Below are 17,981 nucleotides of genomic sequence, written 5' to 3'. Positions count from 1 at the left end.
GGGTGTCAATTTTAAAACGAATTTCATACCAGTTAGTATTCTCTCAAGAAGACAACCTCAAACCATGTTAGGTACTGCTCTCTAAAGTGGTGTGCTGCCGAAGGTTTCTCGAAAAATATTTTTTTATGCATTTTTTTAGGAAGTGCATTAATAATGATGTACATATTACTCTTGAAACACAAGAAGTTAAAGTATTGTATTTAATTTTACTACATAACGCAAGACATCTGAATCACATGTCAGAATTTCAGTATAACGTCATCTAAGTGGGACAAAAAGTGCAATTTTAAAGACTTCATTCTTGTAACACTTTGATTACACTACACTATTGCACATTAATAAAGTTAAACCAATGAAACAATTGCACTTTGGGAAATTGTTAAAAATTAAATAAGACTACTGTTATGTACCATAAAATGACTGCTATACGTAACTTGTTCCATTTAGAAGCAGACATAATGATTCATCATCATTGGTTCAGAAACATATCTAATAATGAGAGTACACAAAAGCTACAACAAAGATCTTCTTCTTACAATAGGGAACGAGAAATTGGGAATGTTCTTTCAGAGCATTTTAAAGTTGTTTATGACATACTGTGCAAGAAAGCTGCATCTTGAAGTAGATCATAAACCACACAGAACAGTAATACTTATTTTTCAGTGCATTAGTTGTGGTGCTGTGTTCTGTGTCAAGTCAGAAAGAAGTGATCACAGCACAGGCAGATTAACAGTAGTCACGTTATTTCAACCACAGTTTGCATATAACCCTATCGTGATCATTAAACCCTTGTTCCCAAAGCTGTCCAAAGGAATATAAATTATAAACAGCATTCACTTCATATATACAATCAGAGGAGCAAAGAAAACCAAATGAAAACTGGTTTTAAAAAAAGTGTAGCCTGGAAGTTGTTTTTAGAGTTGTGCCCCATGGTCCAGCAGAAGTTGAAGAAGCAATAAAAGGAAGAGTTCCTGTATTTTGACCAACACGTACTCCTAAGGAATCAGTCTGCAACGTTTTCAAAGCTGGAATAAAATAGTTGGTTGTTTGGTGTTGATTTTTCTTTTTACAAGGCTAGCCCTTAGACCACTGCGGGTTCCTCGTGTTGGGGGTTAGAGTGACTCATGAAACAGAAAGCAGGACCCCACCGGAACAACGGAATCTTCAGATTACACTTCATTTTGCAGGGATAGTCGTTTTCTTTTTGGAGAATCGGGAACATGCTTCGGTTACGCACGCGTCCGCTCGTGGGACATCCAAGGAACAACTGTCCGTTTGGCTCACGAGATCCGTTTGGCCGCACGACGGCAGCTGACGCCTGGGAGCACGCGGGCGGGGAGGGAGGGGGAGGTCGGGCTGCCGATGGGAACGCTTGGTCCCGTCTCCTGCAGATCCAGGTGTAAACCTGGAGGCCCAGGAATTCCAGGACTGAAAGCGAGAACCCCTGTGGTCCAAAATGAAACCAGTAGCGGTGTAGGAAAGGGGTCAACGTCGTGAAGCGGCTACTTGATAATCTGAGGACAGTCGCTCCAGGCCTTGGCCTTGCGCTTGGCCAGGGCCAGCCAGGCGGGCTCGCTGGACACCTGCGCCAGCTCGGCCGGGGGGACGCGCTTGGGCACCTCCTTCACGGGCGGGGCTGAAGCCGGCGAGTCGGAGATTTCAACTGCGGCGGGAGAGCGAGAAGTTAACATAAAATCACTTTATTGGCCATTAACAATTCCTTGCATTAGGTCTTGTTTTGCGTACGCCAACTTGCTGAGGCACACAAGCGGGGAGAAAGAGAAGCTTTTGGGGTCAGAGCACAGGGTCAGCCGTTTATACGGCACCCCTGGAGAAGCTGGGGTAAAGGGCCTTGCTCAGAAGCCGTCCCAGTCACAGTCGAAGAACTGGCACTGCCCAGACTTGAGCTAGTGAGGGCTGGACTACAGGGCTCAGCCTTTACTCTGAAGAAGCGTGGGTCATACTTCAGTTTCTGAGGAGGCCCTGGTGTGGGGTATAAATATTGTGTTCAAACAAAAAGAACAAGTGCCAAGAGTTAGTACCATTCTCACTTTATAAGCAACCCAAATCTACTGAAATCTCTTAACAACTTCAGTTTCCTTGAAGGATTTCGGCAAGTCGGAAAATGTAAAGTGTGTTAATGTCATCGATTCCATTAGTTTCATTGCAGATGTTTCACTTCCTGCACGTGTGGCAGGGAGGGTGAATGTACAGGCGCCCCATGGGGAAAGCGTGACCCTGTGACTGCGGCTCAGTCACCTACCTGTAACGGAGTTCGGGAGGGTGTTGGATTTTTTCAACTGCTCCCTGCGCTCGAATCTGGATAAGAGTGTGTCAGGCTTCTTCTCCGCGTCCTGCATGGGGGGTTTTGGCAACACTGGGCTGTGGCTGTCTCCTGCGTTCTCTGACGGACTGGAAGCTGCACTCTGTAACAGAAAAGTGTCGGCAAGCACTTTAGTTTTACAGCTGCTGAGCACATCTGTGCTTTTCTGACTCGGGTCCTCCCACAGGCTCTGGGGTCTGAAAGAGAGCCTGGCAAGACAAGCCTGTTGAGATTTTTTTCTGCTGTCATGGCGCCTGTGGATGAAACTGGAATTTGGCGGGCCGTGTGTGTGTGGTGTTCTCCTGTTTGACGGTTCCTAAGCGGGTTGCTCCGTACGCACACGGAAGCAGCCCAGACATGCTCTTACGTTATCCTTCGCCTGCTTCTCAGCCAGCCTGGCTTCTCTCATGTGCCTCTTCTCCTCCCGGCTCAGCTGCTGCTCCCGGAAGCCCTTCTGCTTCTGCAGCGCCAGCGAGATCCAGAGAGGCTGGCCGGCATCGCCCCGCTCAGGCCCCCGGGAGCTGTCCAGCGAGTGCCTGCTCTGGAGCGTCGGCTTCTCTGAAAGGACACGAACACGAACACCCAGTGACCAGAGCACCTCCCTCGCAGGCTGCGCGCTCTCCCAGCTGTTCTGCGGGGCAGACTGGCTGCACTCCTGCCCAAGCGTGGCCACCAGTCTGACTCGGAGCCACAGGCTCACACCTTGAAAAGCGCCAAGACTGCGTCGGCCCTCACAGTGTGTGGAGCCTCACAGCACTCTAGAGAAGACGAGCTGCTTTTAGGAATAACAGCTGCTCGTTGGGAAGTACTGTAAAGTGATAACATGCAGTATATCATACCGTCAGCAGTCTTTCACCACAAGGCTTTGCATTTTTAATGTTTTCAAACACCTGTTAACACAAATAATTTATTGTGATTTTTCTCAGAACAAACTTTTGGAATTCCACATTCCTGCTATTACCAGTGATTGCTTGGAAAATTCTACATTTTAAGATTTCAATAGCTTTTTATATTTTTATCTAAGGTCACTTTTAAGCCATACATACACTTTTGTGTTTTTTCACGCCTCGGCTCACTGATATGGACCTCACGTCCACACACGGGGGGAGAACGAGGATTTAGACAGGCTCCACCCACCTGCTTTCCTTTGAGCCAATCATCCAAGCTGCCCCGCCCCAGACTGGAGCTTCAGCACTGATTGGAGGAGAGCTCTGTCCCTCACCAACTCCGCCATGGAGATGCTCAGACAATTGTGTGCCAACACTGGGGGAATCCTGGCTACATTTCGCCCAGTGACCTGACCCAGGAACGAACCCATGATCACAGAGCTGCATGGCTGCAGGTCTCAGGCACTCTCCCACAACATGCCCACCTGCAAGCAGGGCTGCATGGAAGAGCATCCCATCTCCCACTCGCACCACTGATAGCCTACAGGACACTCACCTTTTCACTCCAGGAGGAAACTGTAGGAAAGCCAGCAGCTAGATCTCCCTGCAGCTCACTACTGGCAGCCTGCTGAAGCTCAGCAGGTGTGAGCCTGGTCAGCACCTGGATGGGAGACCACCTAGGAATCGCCTCATCCAGTTGGGGGTGACACACTGATAGTGGTGGAGGGGAGTCCCCATTACCTGTAAAGCCCTTTGAATGGAGTGTCAAGAAACCTGCTATAGAATTGTCAGGAATTATTATTATTATTTTAAACTCTGGGTCGGCTAATTCCAACCCCACCGTCAGTGCCCCACCTCTGCGGTACCTAGGGTCTCAGTCTGCCTGGGACACGGCCCTGGCAGTAAAAATGTTGGCATGAGACGGCAGCACACAGTCAGGGTGGTGCATTTTAAATACAAGTGTTCAACCGTTTCATTGTCCTAACGTCAACCTTAATTATCCCCAGAGCCGTGCGACTGGTCGATCCCTCGAGGGGGAGCGAGGGGGCGGCACTGACGCAGCTGCGGCTGAAATGTGCCAACAGTGCTGCCCTTCCTGGTCCTGAGGCCGACGAACACGAGGGCACGATACGACAAGTCCTTCCCTCGCTGGGGCAGAGGAGCTGTCGCCCGGGAGAGCTGCTGTGTGTGAGGGGTTTTCACCACATCACCTTCCCATTGCTGCAGCTCATTTCTGCCAGAGCTACCAGACACAGTCGGTTACAAACCAACCTGCTCCTGATCACCTCATGCAGTTACCCATGTTGACAAATGCTGCTGGATTCTTACAGAACCTCCTTTTAGAATCAAATGTGTGACAGTTTTGCATGGAATCTAACAAAATTCTCATTGCTAAAGACTGTTGCGCTGATCTTGGCTTCATCAGGGGAATCAAATTGAATTACCATAATGAAAATTCAAGAGGAAGCATGCCCTGCCTCGTGTCTTCAGAGAGCCCAGCTGCACTGCATGTGTGAACTGAATCCAGCTCTGTGGAGAGCTGGTTGCTGTCGCCTCTCCCCAAACTGCCGACACAATTACCTTGCAGAATCGGAGGCCAGTCACACCACATCAGCTTCAGAGAGGATAAAGTCTTGGTTTTTATTTGCATCTTTTGGTCTTGGACGATAATAGTAGCCAGTCCCACAAAGGTCAAACGTAAAAATAACAGTTGTAGAAAGCTGAAGAACAGCTGAAGCCCATCTGTAGTGTGACCAAGTACAGGGGCCCGACCCTGTACTGTAGTGTGACCGAGCACAAGCGAGAACTGGGGCTCTGTCAAGGGTTCCCAGCCCTGGTTTTGGGGATCATCATAGCTGCTGGTGAACTAAGCTCAGTTACGCACCTGCATCCTTTATTTGCCTAATAATCAGACTGATTTGCCTTTTGACTACTGTGTTCCGTAAGCATTACCAACAGTTAAGGAGAAAAGTGAATTTGCAAAGGTTCCAATCAAGCAGCTGTGGCTCTGTCACACCAAGCTACGTTCTAAAGATCACAGCACCTCTGCTCTCACACTGTAATGCGCTAACAACTCTGTGGGTGAAACAACATCTTCCAGCACTGGTGCAAGACTGACTTCCATGTCCTTGTTTCCTTTTCAACAACGTTTATTTCAAATAACTCCTGTCGTCATCGTAAACATTCCCCTTCAAATTCTGAAACCCCTCTTCTCCTGAGACTAAAGACGTTCTTTCCTCAAAAAACGTTACTCATCTGAAGCACAGAACCGTAAGCATGGGGAGGGTGCAGTATATACTGTGGTATATTTGAGTTCATTAATATAGAAATAAAAGGCTGGTTAATTTATTTCTAACAAAGCTTTTATCAGTGCACTGACCTCGTCTGATGAGTTCCACTCTCCGATCCATCTTCTCCCGCCAGGAGATGTTGATGGAAGGGAAAAAGGACCTTTTCTCCTTCTGCTCCTCGTCCTGCCGCTTGTTCTCGTCCTTATGCTCCTCCTTTCTCTGCCTTACGGACAGACCCTCTTCTGCAGGCCAGGGGACGGTCTTGTCGCCGGGGCTGCACAAGTCCGCTTTAGCAAGAGGGGAGCAGGGAGGCGTGGCATCGGCGGGCTTTGGAGCTAACGAGGGTTTCTGGTGCAGCGCGGGCCTGTCTCCCTCGCTGCTCGCCGCTGGCACGGCGACCTTACTGGGCCTCGCTCTCGGCTCGGGGACGACCTGCGGAGGTTCGGCGGCCCTGCTGTGGGCTCTGTCCCTCGGCTTGCTGGGGAACACAGCTGCATCCTTCTCGGGCCCGCTGGGGAGGAGGGGGGCTGGAACGCCTTCAAAGCTGTCCCCAGCGCTGTACCTTTTCTTCCTCTTTTCCGAGGGCTGTTCGGAGTGGAAGCGCAGGGAGTAGTTCGTCCTTCGGAGCTTGATCCCAAACGGAGACGGCTTCTCTTCAGGCCTGCCTCCCGGGCCGGCGCTCTGGGGGTCCCTGGGGGGGCTCTGCGACTCGGAGAGAGAGCGGGGCTTGTTGGGAGCGGGAGGAGGACTCGGGACCAGAAACGATGGGAGGTCTTTGGCAAACACGCAGCCCTCAGTGCCGTCCACTTCCTGAGCAGGCTTACTGGCTTTGTCTTCCGGCTCGGGGGAGGTCAGGGGAGCAGAGCGATCGGAGGCAGCGTCCGGAGACGGGGGCTCGGTTTTTGCGTTGAGTTTCTCCTCTTGGTCCACAGCTGGAGCACTCTCGTTTTCAAAGGCTTTGCTCCCGTCTGTAAATTTCTGCCATGCAGGTGTAATGGAGAACTTGGCAGTCGCTGACATCGTTTTTCTGAGGTTGCTGTGTAACCCAGGAAATGCCTTCTGGTTGAAGTCATCACTGGCAGGTCGGCTGTGGGGCCTCGCCTCCCTTTCATGAAGATTCTCGTTTTCTGCAGATTTCAAAATCTTGGATCTTATGCTGGCCCACTCTGCTAATATTGCAGCACTGGCCTGGTCTCTCGCAGATTCGTTGAGCGATTTAGTTTTGTTAGCATTCGTCTTCCGTTCAGGGGAAGTTTTCTTGGAGCTCTGAATGGGAGGTACTTCCATGGTTTTCTTGTCCTCTCCTAAGCCAAGTAAAGACTTACACGCCGTGTCCTTAATTTGGTTAAGATTCACTGCGGTTCCACAAAGCTGAGCACCTGTTACCAAAATAGCAGTGTGAGGGACATACAAGGAGGAGGGCAGAGAATGAGAACCTGCGTTTCCTTTAGGTGAAGTCTGTGAGTCCTTGGCATCCGGTAGAGGACCTTGCTGGCTGGATGGTGTTACAGGCGTTAGATTGACCTTCTGAAACAATATTTGTTTTTCTCCCGAAGACACTTTAAAAGTGAAAGGCCTGGGCATGGCCTGCCTCTCCTCCAGCTCTTTCCATCGAACCTCTTCGGCTCTTCTCTTCCGTTCCTGTGGATCCAGGTCCTCTCCCAGCGCTGGTTTGGTTTTCCAAGTCTCCTCGAGCTGTTTCGAAGTGGCGTCTAATGGCTTTGTGTTTTCGCCCACTCTTTCCCTGTCCTCCGGGCTCTGTTCCTTCTGTGTCTTCTTTTTCTCATCCGCTTGGAGTTTTTCCAAGTTTTTCCGTTCTTCCTGCTCTTTAAGTTTCCTCTCCTCGAGCTCACGCCGCGCCTTTCCTTCGGCTTCTTCAGCACCATGCTGCTTCTGCAGCTCCAAATCAGCGCGCTGCTGTTCCTCCAGCTCCTGGGCTCTCTGTCTTTCGGCCTCTCGTTTTCTCTGCTCCTCCTCCTCTCGTAGCCTCTTCTCTGTGGCTGTACGATGCTGTTCCTCCTCTAATTCTCGCTTTCTCTGCTCCTCCCTCTCCCTCTGCCTCTGCTCCTCCATCTCCCTCTGCCTCTGTTCTTCCATCTCCCTCTGCCTCTGCTCCTCCACCTTCCTTTGTCTCTGCTCCTCCCTCTCCATCTGCCTCTGCTCCTCCATCTCCCTCTGCCTCTGCTCCTCCATAACCCTCTGCCTCTGCTCCTCCATCTCCCTCTGCCTCTGTTCTTCCATCTCCCTCTGCCTCTGTTCTTCCATCTCTCTCTGCCTCTGCTTCTCCATCTCCCTCTGCCTCTGTTCTTCCATCTCCCTCTGCCTCTGTTCTTCCATCTCCCTCTGCCTCTGCTCCTCCATCTCCCTCTGCCTCTGCTCCTCCATCTCGTGCTGCCTCTGCTCCTCCAACTCCCTCTGCCTCTGTTCTTTCATGTCTCTTTGCCTCTGCTCCTCCATCTTGTGCTGCCTCTGCTCCTCGGCTTCATGGTCCCTCTGTCCCTCCTCCCCGTTTTCATCCCATCGTGGTCTGGCGGCTGTGGCCTCTACCTTCACTTCTGTTTCAGGTTGTCTCTGCCTTCCGGCCTCAGGGAAAACTGGTCCCTCGGGCTTCTGGTGTTCCTCTCCCTGAAGCTGGTCCTGGCGGGCTGTCCTCTCGCGTTGGGGTCCTCCGATTGTTTTTTGCTCGTCCTGCGTCTTCTGTCCTGTGGGGGTGCTGACACTGTGACATTCCACTGGGGAGTCCACCTGCTTCTGAGCGTCTGCCTCTTCTTGTAAGATGTCACAAGAAGAAAGGTTGTGCAGATCCTGAAAATAAAACAGATTACAAATGTCCTGAGTGGAATATTATAAATGCCCAGTGTTCTCAGTTGATGTGTGCTCTGCATGTGCAAACATTGGATGTCTTGCGTTTTGTATCATCCTCTTGCCAAGTCCAAGCAGTACTGCCCATACACACTGATGCACTGTGCAAATGGCCCTGGAATGACCTTATCATTAGCTGAAACAGGGGCAGGAATGCATCGTGACACTCTACTCTTGAATGAAGGTGCCACCTAATTCACTAATTTGTCATGTTACTGTCCATCCTTCTGTTGTAACCCCTCCATCTCATTTTTTTCTGAATGTTGGAATGTTGTAAGACAGTGAATATTATAAAGATTTAGAAATATTAGAGGGAGAAAGCATTCCCACTTTGTACCAAAGTGCATATAGAGCCTAATAAGGGCAAAAACAGCTGTTTGTGGCTGCTAACTCTCCATATATGCAACAAACAGAAATGGACTCTCTAAAACAGAAATGATGTCATCGTTCAGTGTTGTGATATTGCATAAACTAATTAATATTCATAACATTTAATCCCTATAGATGTAGAAAGTGGAAGTCTGGTGGAAAGACATACTCAGGTAGGATGGCTACTATTAACACCGATCCTGAGGCTGGAGCACACCGATGTGTTCCTGTGCACATGAATAGCGTGTGTGTTCCTGCTCACCTGGGTCAGCCTCCGGTGCTTCTTGGATGCCCTCTGGTTTTTGGGCTTTATGGCCAGCTTGTGTTTAGCGGCGGTGTTATCCAGGCGGGAAGCGGAGCGTGGGACAGCGTCGAGATTAATGGATTCGATTGTTCCGCTTGCAAGAACGGCTCTTCTCTGTCTTGGAGATTTGACTGGAGTATCCTGAAGAAACGCGTAATTACATGGAATTTCAGAATGATCAAAAACATTATAAACCATTATAAAGACTTCTTGGTGAACCATCTGCTTGTATTAATGGTTAGACACTGAATGACATGTCTTGTGAATTCTTTTCTCTATCTTTGGACCTGAATATGAGATGAAATATCACAGTCTCACACATCAGTTTTCCAAAAGAAGTGAAGGCAAGAGACATGATGTTCATGATGCAAATCTGTCAAGATCCTGGATTAGTATTTATGCACAATGCTTGCGGAGAGAGGAGTAGCGATCAATCAGAAGGTACAGGCATAATCAAGGACCTCTCTCCTCATGGAGGAAAGCACTGGGCTGCAGGGTTTCACTGCTCAACCTTACTCAAGCAGAATCCAATCCCACTGATGTGCTCGATGTTCCCAGTGGCTCGCTGTGCAGCACTAATGAAGTTACCTGCTTGACTTCAGAAGTCCTGGTGTTTGCCTCAGTTGTGTGGCCATTTTTGGGAAGATCAGCAGAGTCCTAAAATAAAGAAAAAAATGATAGTGCTGCCAGAGAAACAAGTTCCATCCAACACCACATTCAATTTTATATTCTGTATTAATTTTCTTGGATGATGCAGTGTTTTCACTTACAACATATCTGAGGTGTGGTGTGTTTTGTCTTATCATCCCAACATGTTTGAGGAACTGTCATTTATTTACTCTTTTTTCCTGTTTTTAAAAAAAATAAAATTAGATCCTCAGTTTTTTTCTGCTACACCCAATGGTTTGTCCAGTTGTGTGTTTTTTCACACCTCAGCTCACAGCTACAAACCCTGTGACCGCACACAGGGGGCGAATGAGGAAGTGTAGACAGACTCCGCCCATCCATTCGCCTTGTAGCCAATCATCTTTTAACACATCACAGGCAGCACCGCCCTGTTCCAGAGGTCCAGTGCTGATTGGCAGAGACGCCATTCTGGATTGAACTATTAAATTCACTCATTGGGTTGTCGGGGGAGGCCTATCTCTTATGTGTGCAAGTACATTACCCAGCAGAGCAATACCTTCATCTCAGTATCCACAGGCTCTGCCTCAATCTGAGCAACCACCTTCAGAGGGCTTCTGGGCACGTCTTCATCATCTGAGCTGCCCTCGGCAGCGTCGCTTCTTCTGAAAGAGGTGGACGTTGGTTTCTGCCCAAATTTAATATTGTGAGCAATCTGCCTCTGGGAAGAAAAACATCAAACAGCATCATGATTATTGCACGGGATCACATGGTAAAAGATCGCAGACACGTTGGCTGAAATACGAGGGATCCCTGAATGGCACTGCAATGTGCCTGTGCAAACAGAAGAATAGCTGCCACCAGTCCCACGACTCTTTAATGGTGTGAGGAATCGAGCAACATGTCGCAGGCTCATGACAGGGTTGAAATCCAGGGATTATTTTATTTTAGTGCAGCACGGTGGCGCAGTGGTTAACTTTGTTTCCTCTCAGCGCTGGGGCCCTGGGTTAATCGCTGGGCTGCTGTCTGCGCTGCGTTTCTTTGCTCTCCCCGTGCTCCTTTGAGTTTCCTCTGGGTGCTCTGGCTTCCTCCCACAGTCCAAAGACATGCTGATAGGTAAACTGGCTTCTGGGTAAACTGGGCCCAGGGCAAGTGTGTGCATGTCCATGTTTGTGTCTCCCTGTCCTGTGATGGACTGGTGTCCTGTCCAGGGTGTGGTCCTGTCTTGTGCTCTGGGATGGACCGGTGTCCTGTCCAGGGTGTGGTGCTGTCTTGTGCTCTGGGATGGACTGGTGTCCTGTCCAGGGTGTGGTGCTGTCTTGTGCTCTGGGATGGACTGGTGTCCTGTCCAGGGTGTGGTGCTGTCTTGTGCTCTGGGATGGACTGGTGTCCTGTCCAGGGTGTGGTGCTGTCTTGTGCTCTGGGATGGACTGGTGTCCTGTCCAGGGTGTGGTGCTGTCTTGTGCTCTGCGATGGACTGGTGTCCTGTCCAGTGTGTGGTGCTGTCTTGTGCTCTGTGATGGACTGGTGTCCTGTCCAGGGTGTGTCCCCCATGACCCTGTACTGGATAAAGCCGGAGAGATGGACTGATCCGGCCATGAAGGTATTGGACCTGTGCCTCCTTCTTTATAAAACAACCAACAACAACCACATGTCTGCTGTCACTGGGACCGTCTATTCTTCTGACTAGAGGTGTATATCAAAGTAAGAAAAGCAAAACTTAAAATCTTTGGTGTGGGGCAGATTTGCAGTATCTAGGTTAACACCCAGCTTGTGGCACATTTCAAACAGATACCAACCTGCCCCGGTACCAGTGGGGAGCTCTGCACCATCTGTACCAGTGCAGGGTTCCTTCAGTGTGGGCACGAGTGAAGGGATTACTCAGGTCTAGACCACAGGGCTACATTCACAGACCTGGCCAACACCTGTACACTGCTGTCACTGCTGTCACTGTATCAAACACTACACCATGAACAGCTCACAGCTCGTCGGATCTTCAACAATAAAAGCCTGGTGCATAATCTATACTGCTAGGGAAGGAGAGCAGTAAAAATAATAAGGCGAAAGTTACAGACAGTCTAATAATAAACTAATCTTGCAGATTATACAATTACTATACAAAAGAAACCAAGAGTTTTACAATACAGCAAACGCACACTACACATTAAAACGAAATGGAGGCAGTCACGAAAACCACAAAGTCAAGATAAGCAAGCAGGTGAAGCAATTATGAAAACACATTTCTAAAACGTTTTCTGCTTAGACTTAAAAGCACCCAGGATTGCTGAGTCCCCAGTTTCTTTAGGATGGGTGTTGCAGAGATGTTGAATGGAATTAAAAGGCAGGGCTGCAGCGAACAGAGAAACAATGGTACCGTTCAGCCGCTCACAAAGACTTCTTCATGTCCATCTAATTCTGGCCAGCATTCTCATTTTGGAAACATTTATCATTTTACAGTGTCTCTCAAAGTACTCTTCTGGAAAAAAAATATTTTACACGATTGTTACTCTCATTTTTCACCTAACATTTCCTGACATGTTTAAATTAAAAACATTTACAAAATGTTTCTTCTAAATGCCTCTGTTATTTGATTGCAGAAAAAGGAAGTTTCTGCTCTTATTATTCAGCACAGATGTGTCTGTCCCAGAGATTCACATTGCAATGCCTGGAAAATGAACACAGCTTAAACTCCAGCATCTGGAGCCAAAGACATTCTTCTCCAGACAAGGGCTCTCAAAACCAGTTCATGGACAAACCAGCGTCTTCTGGTTTTTGTTTCACACTGTGGGTCTATTTATTTAAGTAATGGTATAGAGATACAGTAATACAGTATGCCTAACCAGGCTCCAGGTGCACATTTAATTAAGTGAATGATTTGAATAGTTATCTGTAAAAGACCGTAAAATGATTCCATATGTGTCTAATGAAGAAAGTAATCAGGTTCGTTGTTTAATTGACTACTCATGTTGGAACAAGATCCAGAAGACACGTGCCCCAGATACAGCTCTAGTTATTACTCACTTGGAATGGAAAATACTAGAAATGATTTTTCAAAGAGAGACTTGTGTTATTCTCTGTCAGCCAAGCAGAATAAGGAATATTGGCTTTAGCACCTTGCTTGCTGCTGATGGCCACACTTGGATCACACTGTGCCTGCCTGACCAGGCAGTCTGCCCAGATTAATCGGACGTTTTTCACTCAGTTACCCAATAAAAGCTTTTAAATTGAAGAATTTTTTAGTGAACAGCGTGCTCTACCTGGAGGCTTCGGACTTTGTCAGAGACGCTGTCTTGAGCCATCGCTTGCTCTGAGCTCAGATGTTCTGGTGCTTCGGGAATGAAGATGCTGTCGTGTGAAAAAGCTCGGGTCCCCATGTTGTGTGAAGACCTGCAAAGCACAGAAACAGCACTGGGTCTCCGTGTGTCCCCTCAGCTGTACAGAGTGTGGTCACTCTGTGATCCTCTCCTGACACACACACACACACGCACGCGCACGCACGCACGCACGCACGCACGCACGCACGCACGCACGCACGCACGCACGCACACACACACACACACACACGTCCTGTACAGAGTGTGGTCACTCTGTGATCCTCTCCTGACACACACACACACACACACACACACACACACACACACACACACACACACACACACACGTCCTGTAGAGAGTGTGGTCACTCTGTGATCCTCTCCTGACACACACACACACACACACGTCCTGTACAGAGTGTGGTCACTCTGTGATCCTCTCCTGACACACACACACACACACACACACACACACACACACACACACACACACACACACACACACACACACACACACACACACACGTCCTGTACAGAGTGCGGTCACTCTGTGATCCTCTCTAACACACACACGTCCTGTACAGAGTGTGGTCACCACCACTAGTGGTGTAAAGTTAAGATCTGGCATGACAGGACCAGACTACAACAGGAGCGCTTTCCGAGAGGGGTTAATTCACAAAAGTTTATTCCTCTCTCTTAGAGGCTCCTAAGCATCGCTCATGCCTGCTCGGTTCTGAACGTCCTCTAACTCGTTTCAACAGAGGCTGAATGATCCCTCGTCCAGAAGATTAGGTCTGAGGTCAGAATGTGTTTCAAGTCCATGACAGGACAGTGTCTCCCCTGGCTTTCGTTTAGAACAGACACGTGCTCCGGGCACAGCTCAATAATAGCGTTAGAGCCCAATATTTCGCAGTCTACAAATATAACTTATTTTGGCAATGGCACACGTTTATGTTGTCAAAAGCTGTTTACAAATGTGGAGCGAACAGTTATCCGTTTTACATTTGAGTAACTTTAATCTTTGTTTGTTTATCTATTTTTTAACCAATCTAATAAAAGTCCCTCATCTCCCCCCTGGGCCCACTCTTCACCGAACACACCAGATGGGCAATGTGCCTAGTGTTTCCACAAGGAGAAGCAGACCCGCCCTGTCAGCGTCTTTTCATTACTCTTCATTTCTTCACTGCACAGGCAACGGCTGAAGTGTTGATTTTATTTTACTGCTGGATACAGAATTGCTGTAAGGGCTTCTGTGACAGCTACTGTATCTTAGGAACCCGTTGCTAGTGAATATCAACAGATAAGTGCATTCTGAAAAGGGCCACTCCGGTTAAACCAATATGTACTGACATTTCTATATTCCTGAAACACCGCACGCTCTACAGGAAGCAGGTCTGAAGCCCTGTTGCCTACTGCCCGGTGTGCAGCACACAGGTCTGCTGTGTTGTTGGAAAGACTCCACAGTTTTCCACTCTCTCCCGCTCACGTTTGGAGCGCAGGGCTCCGTGGGGTAAGAACGAGTGAGCTCTTCTCCGCACTCACACTGTGCCACTGTACCATCCCCTTAGAAAGAAGACGACAAGGAGAGCTCACGGCACTCTCCGCCACACGTCATCGCGTCAGCACGGCGGGGGTCTCGAGGCGACTTCGCGAGCGCCGGGCGTGCTTGGGACCTTTCCATCTTGCCCGCTTTCCAAGGCAGGGCTTTTCCTGTTAAAGCTTCTCCCTGAAGACGTACTCCTCTCCAAGGCCCGGCGCTGCTCCTGACTTCCGCCTGCGAGACCAGAGGTCTAGCCGTGCGTGTGGACTGCTCAGGTGCCTGTGTCCCCGCCGCGTGCCGCCGGCGGCCGTGATCACGCCACCTCCAGGGAACAAGGGGGACAGCTCTGACGCCTCATCGGTGCAGATCTGCCTGGAGCCGTCCTCGGACCCTGGCTGCAGGGCAGCACCGCGGTGACGTGGCTCTGCTGTCCTTCTAACTAAACCGGCCGTAATACAGCTTTGAGGATGGACAGTGTGAAAGGAGAAATGGTTGGAATGGTCGGAAGACCTGCCCTTCTCTGGAAAAGAGCGACATTTGAAGAAGGAGAGTTTTTATCGAAACAGGAACAGGGAACGATAAGATCGCCCTCACATTCACGGAAAAGCAACTTTGCAAAAAACTGAGAACATAGTTATATTGTTTGCCAGCAGGTCTGTGGTGATAAAAGGTGATCACCACTGATGGCCAGAGCCTGAGACAGCTAATCGCTTAGCCTTCACCCTTTCTGGTGGGGAAATTGCAGCTGTCAGAAACATACAGGATAATGGCTATGAGGTCAGGCCATTCACGGCGCAGTATGTCCTTATGCTGTACATGAACATGCAGGCTGCTGCATCATGGAGCCGGCACTGGGGAGCAATGAAATTTGCTATTCCTGTTACAGACAAGGTCCTGGGAGCAAGCTGGCTGGGAACAGTGACGGGACAGTACTGGTCACCGCCCACATGTTCATCATGGTCCCTTCAGGGTATGTACTGATCCTCATCGCCCCCGAGCGCAGGGTTTTCATCGCAGAGACCTTTGAGCAGACCAGCTGCTTTTGTGAGCAGACATCGCTCGCTGCCTCTGGAGTGAAAACATGAATCTGGCAGAAACTCTTACAGGCAAGACTAAACCACAAAAGGGCTCCAGATTTGACATTTTCTGACCACATTCTCTTGTGACGGTTTCATGAAAAAAGACTGACAAAGAATCTGAACTTCTTCTTCTTCTTCTTCACAGCCTTAGTCCCAGACTGTCCTGGGGTCAGCTGCTTCGGTTGCTCTTCTCCACTTGTCTCTGTCGAGCACATCTTCCTCACTCACTTCACACACCTCCATATCTTTTCTCACACAGAATCTGAACAAATACTAATTTCCTTTTACTTGTTTTTGTTGAAACTGGCCAGATGTACTCTGTTAGGAGAGGGTTCAAAATATTAAGCAGGGAAAAGTGAACCCATCAATGCGTATAGAATAAACACACATTGCTGAAGACAGAACCTCTAAAAACACTCCTCGACACTGATGTAGCAGAGTGAGCTGTGCTGTAAACCTCCTGGAGGTGGTGTTGTCGAGTCCGGCACCACGGACACCTCGCAGGTCGGGTTCAGCTCACTAGAAGGTTCGGCTGATTCTGACTGGTGACATCAGACCCCCTCCAGCACTGTCCCCTGTCCATGCCCGAGTCCCACCCAGCTCCACACACCACCACGTGCAACACAGGCTGCTCGCCGGCCGCACCAAGGCAGGCAGGAGCATCACATGTGCGCTGCAAGACCAGTTCACATTCTGGGGACATTTTACCTCAAATGCTCGTTGGTTTCCTCATCGTCTGACAGCCTCCCATTGGCGACGTCCTCGGTGGACCGGCTGCCTTTCAGCTCGGCTGCCACGAAGGCTTTCTCCGAGTCCTTCTTCTTCCTCCTGCCGAAGAGCCTCCTGAAGGGCTGGAACTTGCGCTGCTGTTTCCTGTCTGCTGACCACAAACGACAACACGGCAACAGAGCTCAGCTTATCTGAGCGGTACGCCTCCAGGGCGGTTTCAGTATGGAAAAACTGCATGCAGAAGGAAGCCCGCGGTCAAGGAGCAATCACAATCTGCGTGTTTGCGCTGAGAAGGCTCTCAGCTGGAGTCTGAGCCCATCCCAGGCTCAGGAGGAGAGACAAGCCCCAGGCCCCGGGCTCCCTGGGTGTGAGCCAGGGCAGAAAGCCTGGAGCAAAACAGCTTCTGTGATGCGTTTCAGAAAATACTGACTGCAACTAATTCAAACCCGAATCGTTCGAAATATAAATGACTCGCCTTAATAAAATGGAACCTTCTGTTATTTATGAACAGGTACTGGACACTTGTGACTTTTCCGAGGAACTTCAATGTAAAAAGATCAATGTTTTAAACGGTCATAAATTTGAAGCTTCTTTCACAGTTTTATAACAAACACATTTATTTATATAATGTATCATTTAAGTGATTTTAAGTTTCTTTAATACCAATACCTGATACAAGTATTGTAATTCCTCAAGTGCAGAGATAACGTCAATCAAACCAGCGTGATTTTTCAGAACGAAGAGTGAAACATGACCCAGAGGGCACGAGAGGAAACTGTGTGGAAGAGCATCTCTTTATCCACAAGGTTGCGGCAGGGTGGAGATGGAACAAGCTGCCAGCAAAGATGTTGAAGCCGATACCCTGCTGACACTCGGGTTCCTTTCAAGAAACAACTAGATGAAATTCTGGGGTCAATTAATAACTATGTACCACATGAGCTGGACCGGCCAAATGACTTCTCTCGTTTGTAGCCTCTATGTTCTTGATACCAGAAGGTTAAGGAATTACATTGTCGCAGGCAGATATAGGCGATTAAAGATACCATATTTCTAAGCAGTGTTGAAAACCACAGTTTTTCTTCATCTGTCATCTAGAGCTGCAGAGGGCTGATGTGAGCAGGAGCACACAACTGCTGTCCTCTACTTCTTCTTAATTGATAAAATATTTTCTATAAAACTAAAATGTATCTTTTGCTTTGGATGCAAATGCAAATGGTATTCAAATTTCTGAGTATTTAAACCATTATCTTTTTACCCTAAATTGTCATATTTCCTTTCCACACAATATTCACTATACTGTTTGTAGTGAATAACAGACAAATTGCTCCTAATTTAAGTCAAAATTGATCAATTTGTTTAAAGTTAAAGACCAGTAAGTCAATCCTTTTGGCAATGCACATAACAGACTAATTACAAACAGTTCATATTGTGAATAAAATCACGCCTGTACTAACATATACAGTAGTAACTGTATTTTAATCCTTAAATATTATTCCCGCAAACAGTTTTGAGGAAAATGTAATCACAGGATCTTTGCATAATGCTTTAGAACAAGTACTTCAATGCAGGGTTAAGCTCACAAAAGTTGGCAGGGAATGTCTTCATAAAAACAACAACCCTTAAGTGCTAAAACACAGACCTTGGACACAGGCCCTAGAG

At 48.5% G+C, this 17,981-nt stretch overlaps 2 protein-coding genes across 6 annotated transcripts in view; both read right to left on the bottom strand.

Moving 5' to 3' along the window:
* cep135 (centrosomal protein 135) overlaps positions 1-17,981 on the bottom strand; it is a 133,950-nt gene that overhangs the window by 69,959 nt on the left and 46,010 nt on the right. The gene's annotated exons all lie outside the window — the stretch shown is intronic.
* cracd (capping protein inhibiting regulator of actin dynamics) overlaps positions 187-17,981 on the bottom strand; it is a 39,723-nt gene continuing 21,928 nt past the window's right edge. For 2 of the 5 annotated variants that reach the window (XM_088633559.1, XM_088633574.1), the window contains exons 2-10: positions 16,302-16,470; positions 12,918-13,047; positions 10,220-10,381; positions 9,625-9,693; positions 8,995-9,177; positions 5,591-8,306; positions 2,691-2,881; positions 2,264-2,426; positions 187-1,663 (exon numbers count right to left, since the gene is read on the bottom strand). In XM_088633559.1, the coding sequence (XP_088489685.1) occupies positions 1,503-1,663; positions 2,264-2,426; positions 2,691-2,881; positions 5,591-8,306; positions 8,995-9,177; positions 9,625-9,693; positions 10,220-10,381; positions 12,918-13,034 (3,762 nt within the window). In that variant the 5' untranslated portion in view covers positions 13,035-13,047; positions 16,302-16,470 and the 3' untranslated portion in view covers positions 187-1,502. Of the gene's footprint in view, positions 1,664-2,263; positions 2,427-2,690; positions 2,882-5,590; positions 8,307-8,994; positions 9,178-9,624; positions 9,694-10,219; positions 10,382-12,917; positions 13,048-16,301; positions 16,474-17,981 lie in introns of all 5 variants that reach the window. The other 3 variants (XM_088633551.1, XM_088633567.1, XM_088633541.1) reach the window with 3 other exon arrangements.

The sequence above is a fragment of the Lepisosteus platostomus genome, chromosome 1, assembly GCF_059453375.1.
Source record: "Lepisosteus platostomus isolate fLepPlt1 chromosome 1, fLepPlt1.hap1, whole genome shotgun sequence".
Taxonomy (NCBI): domain Eukaryota; kingdom Metazoa; phylum Chordata; class Actinopteri; order Semionotiformes; family Lepisosteidae; genus Lepisosteus; species Lepisosteus platostomus.
Note: the sequence above shows the minus strand (reverse complement) of the source record. Positions and strands in the feature narration are given on the sequence as shown.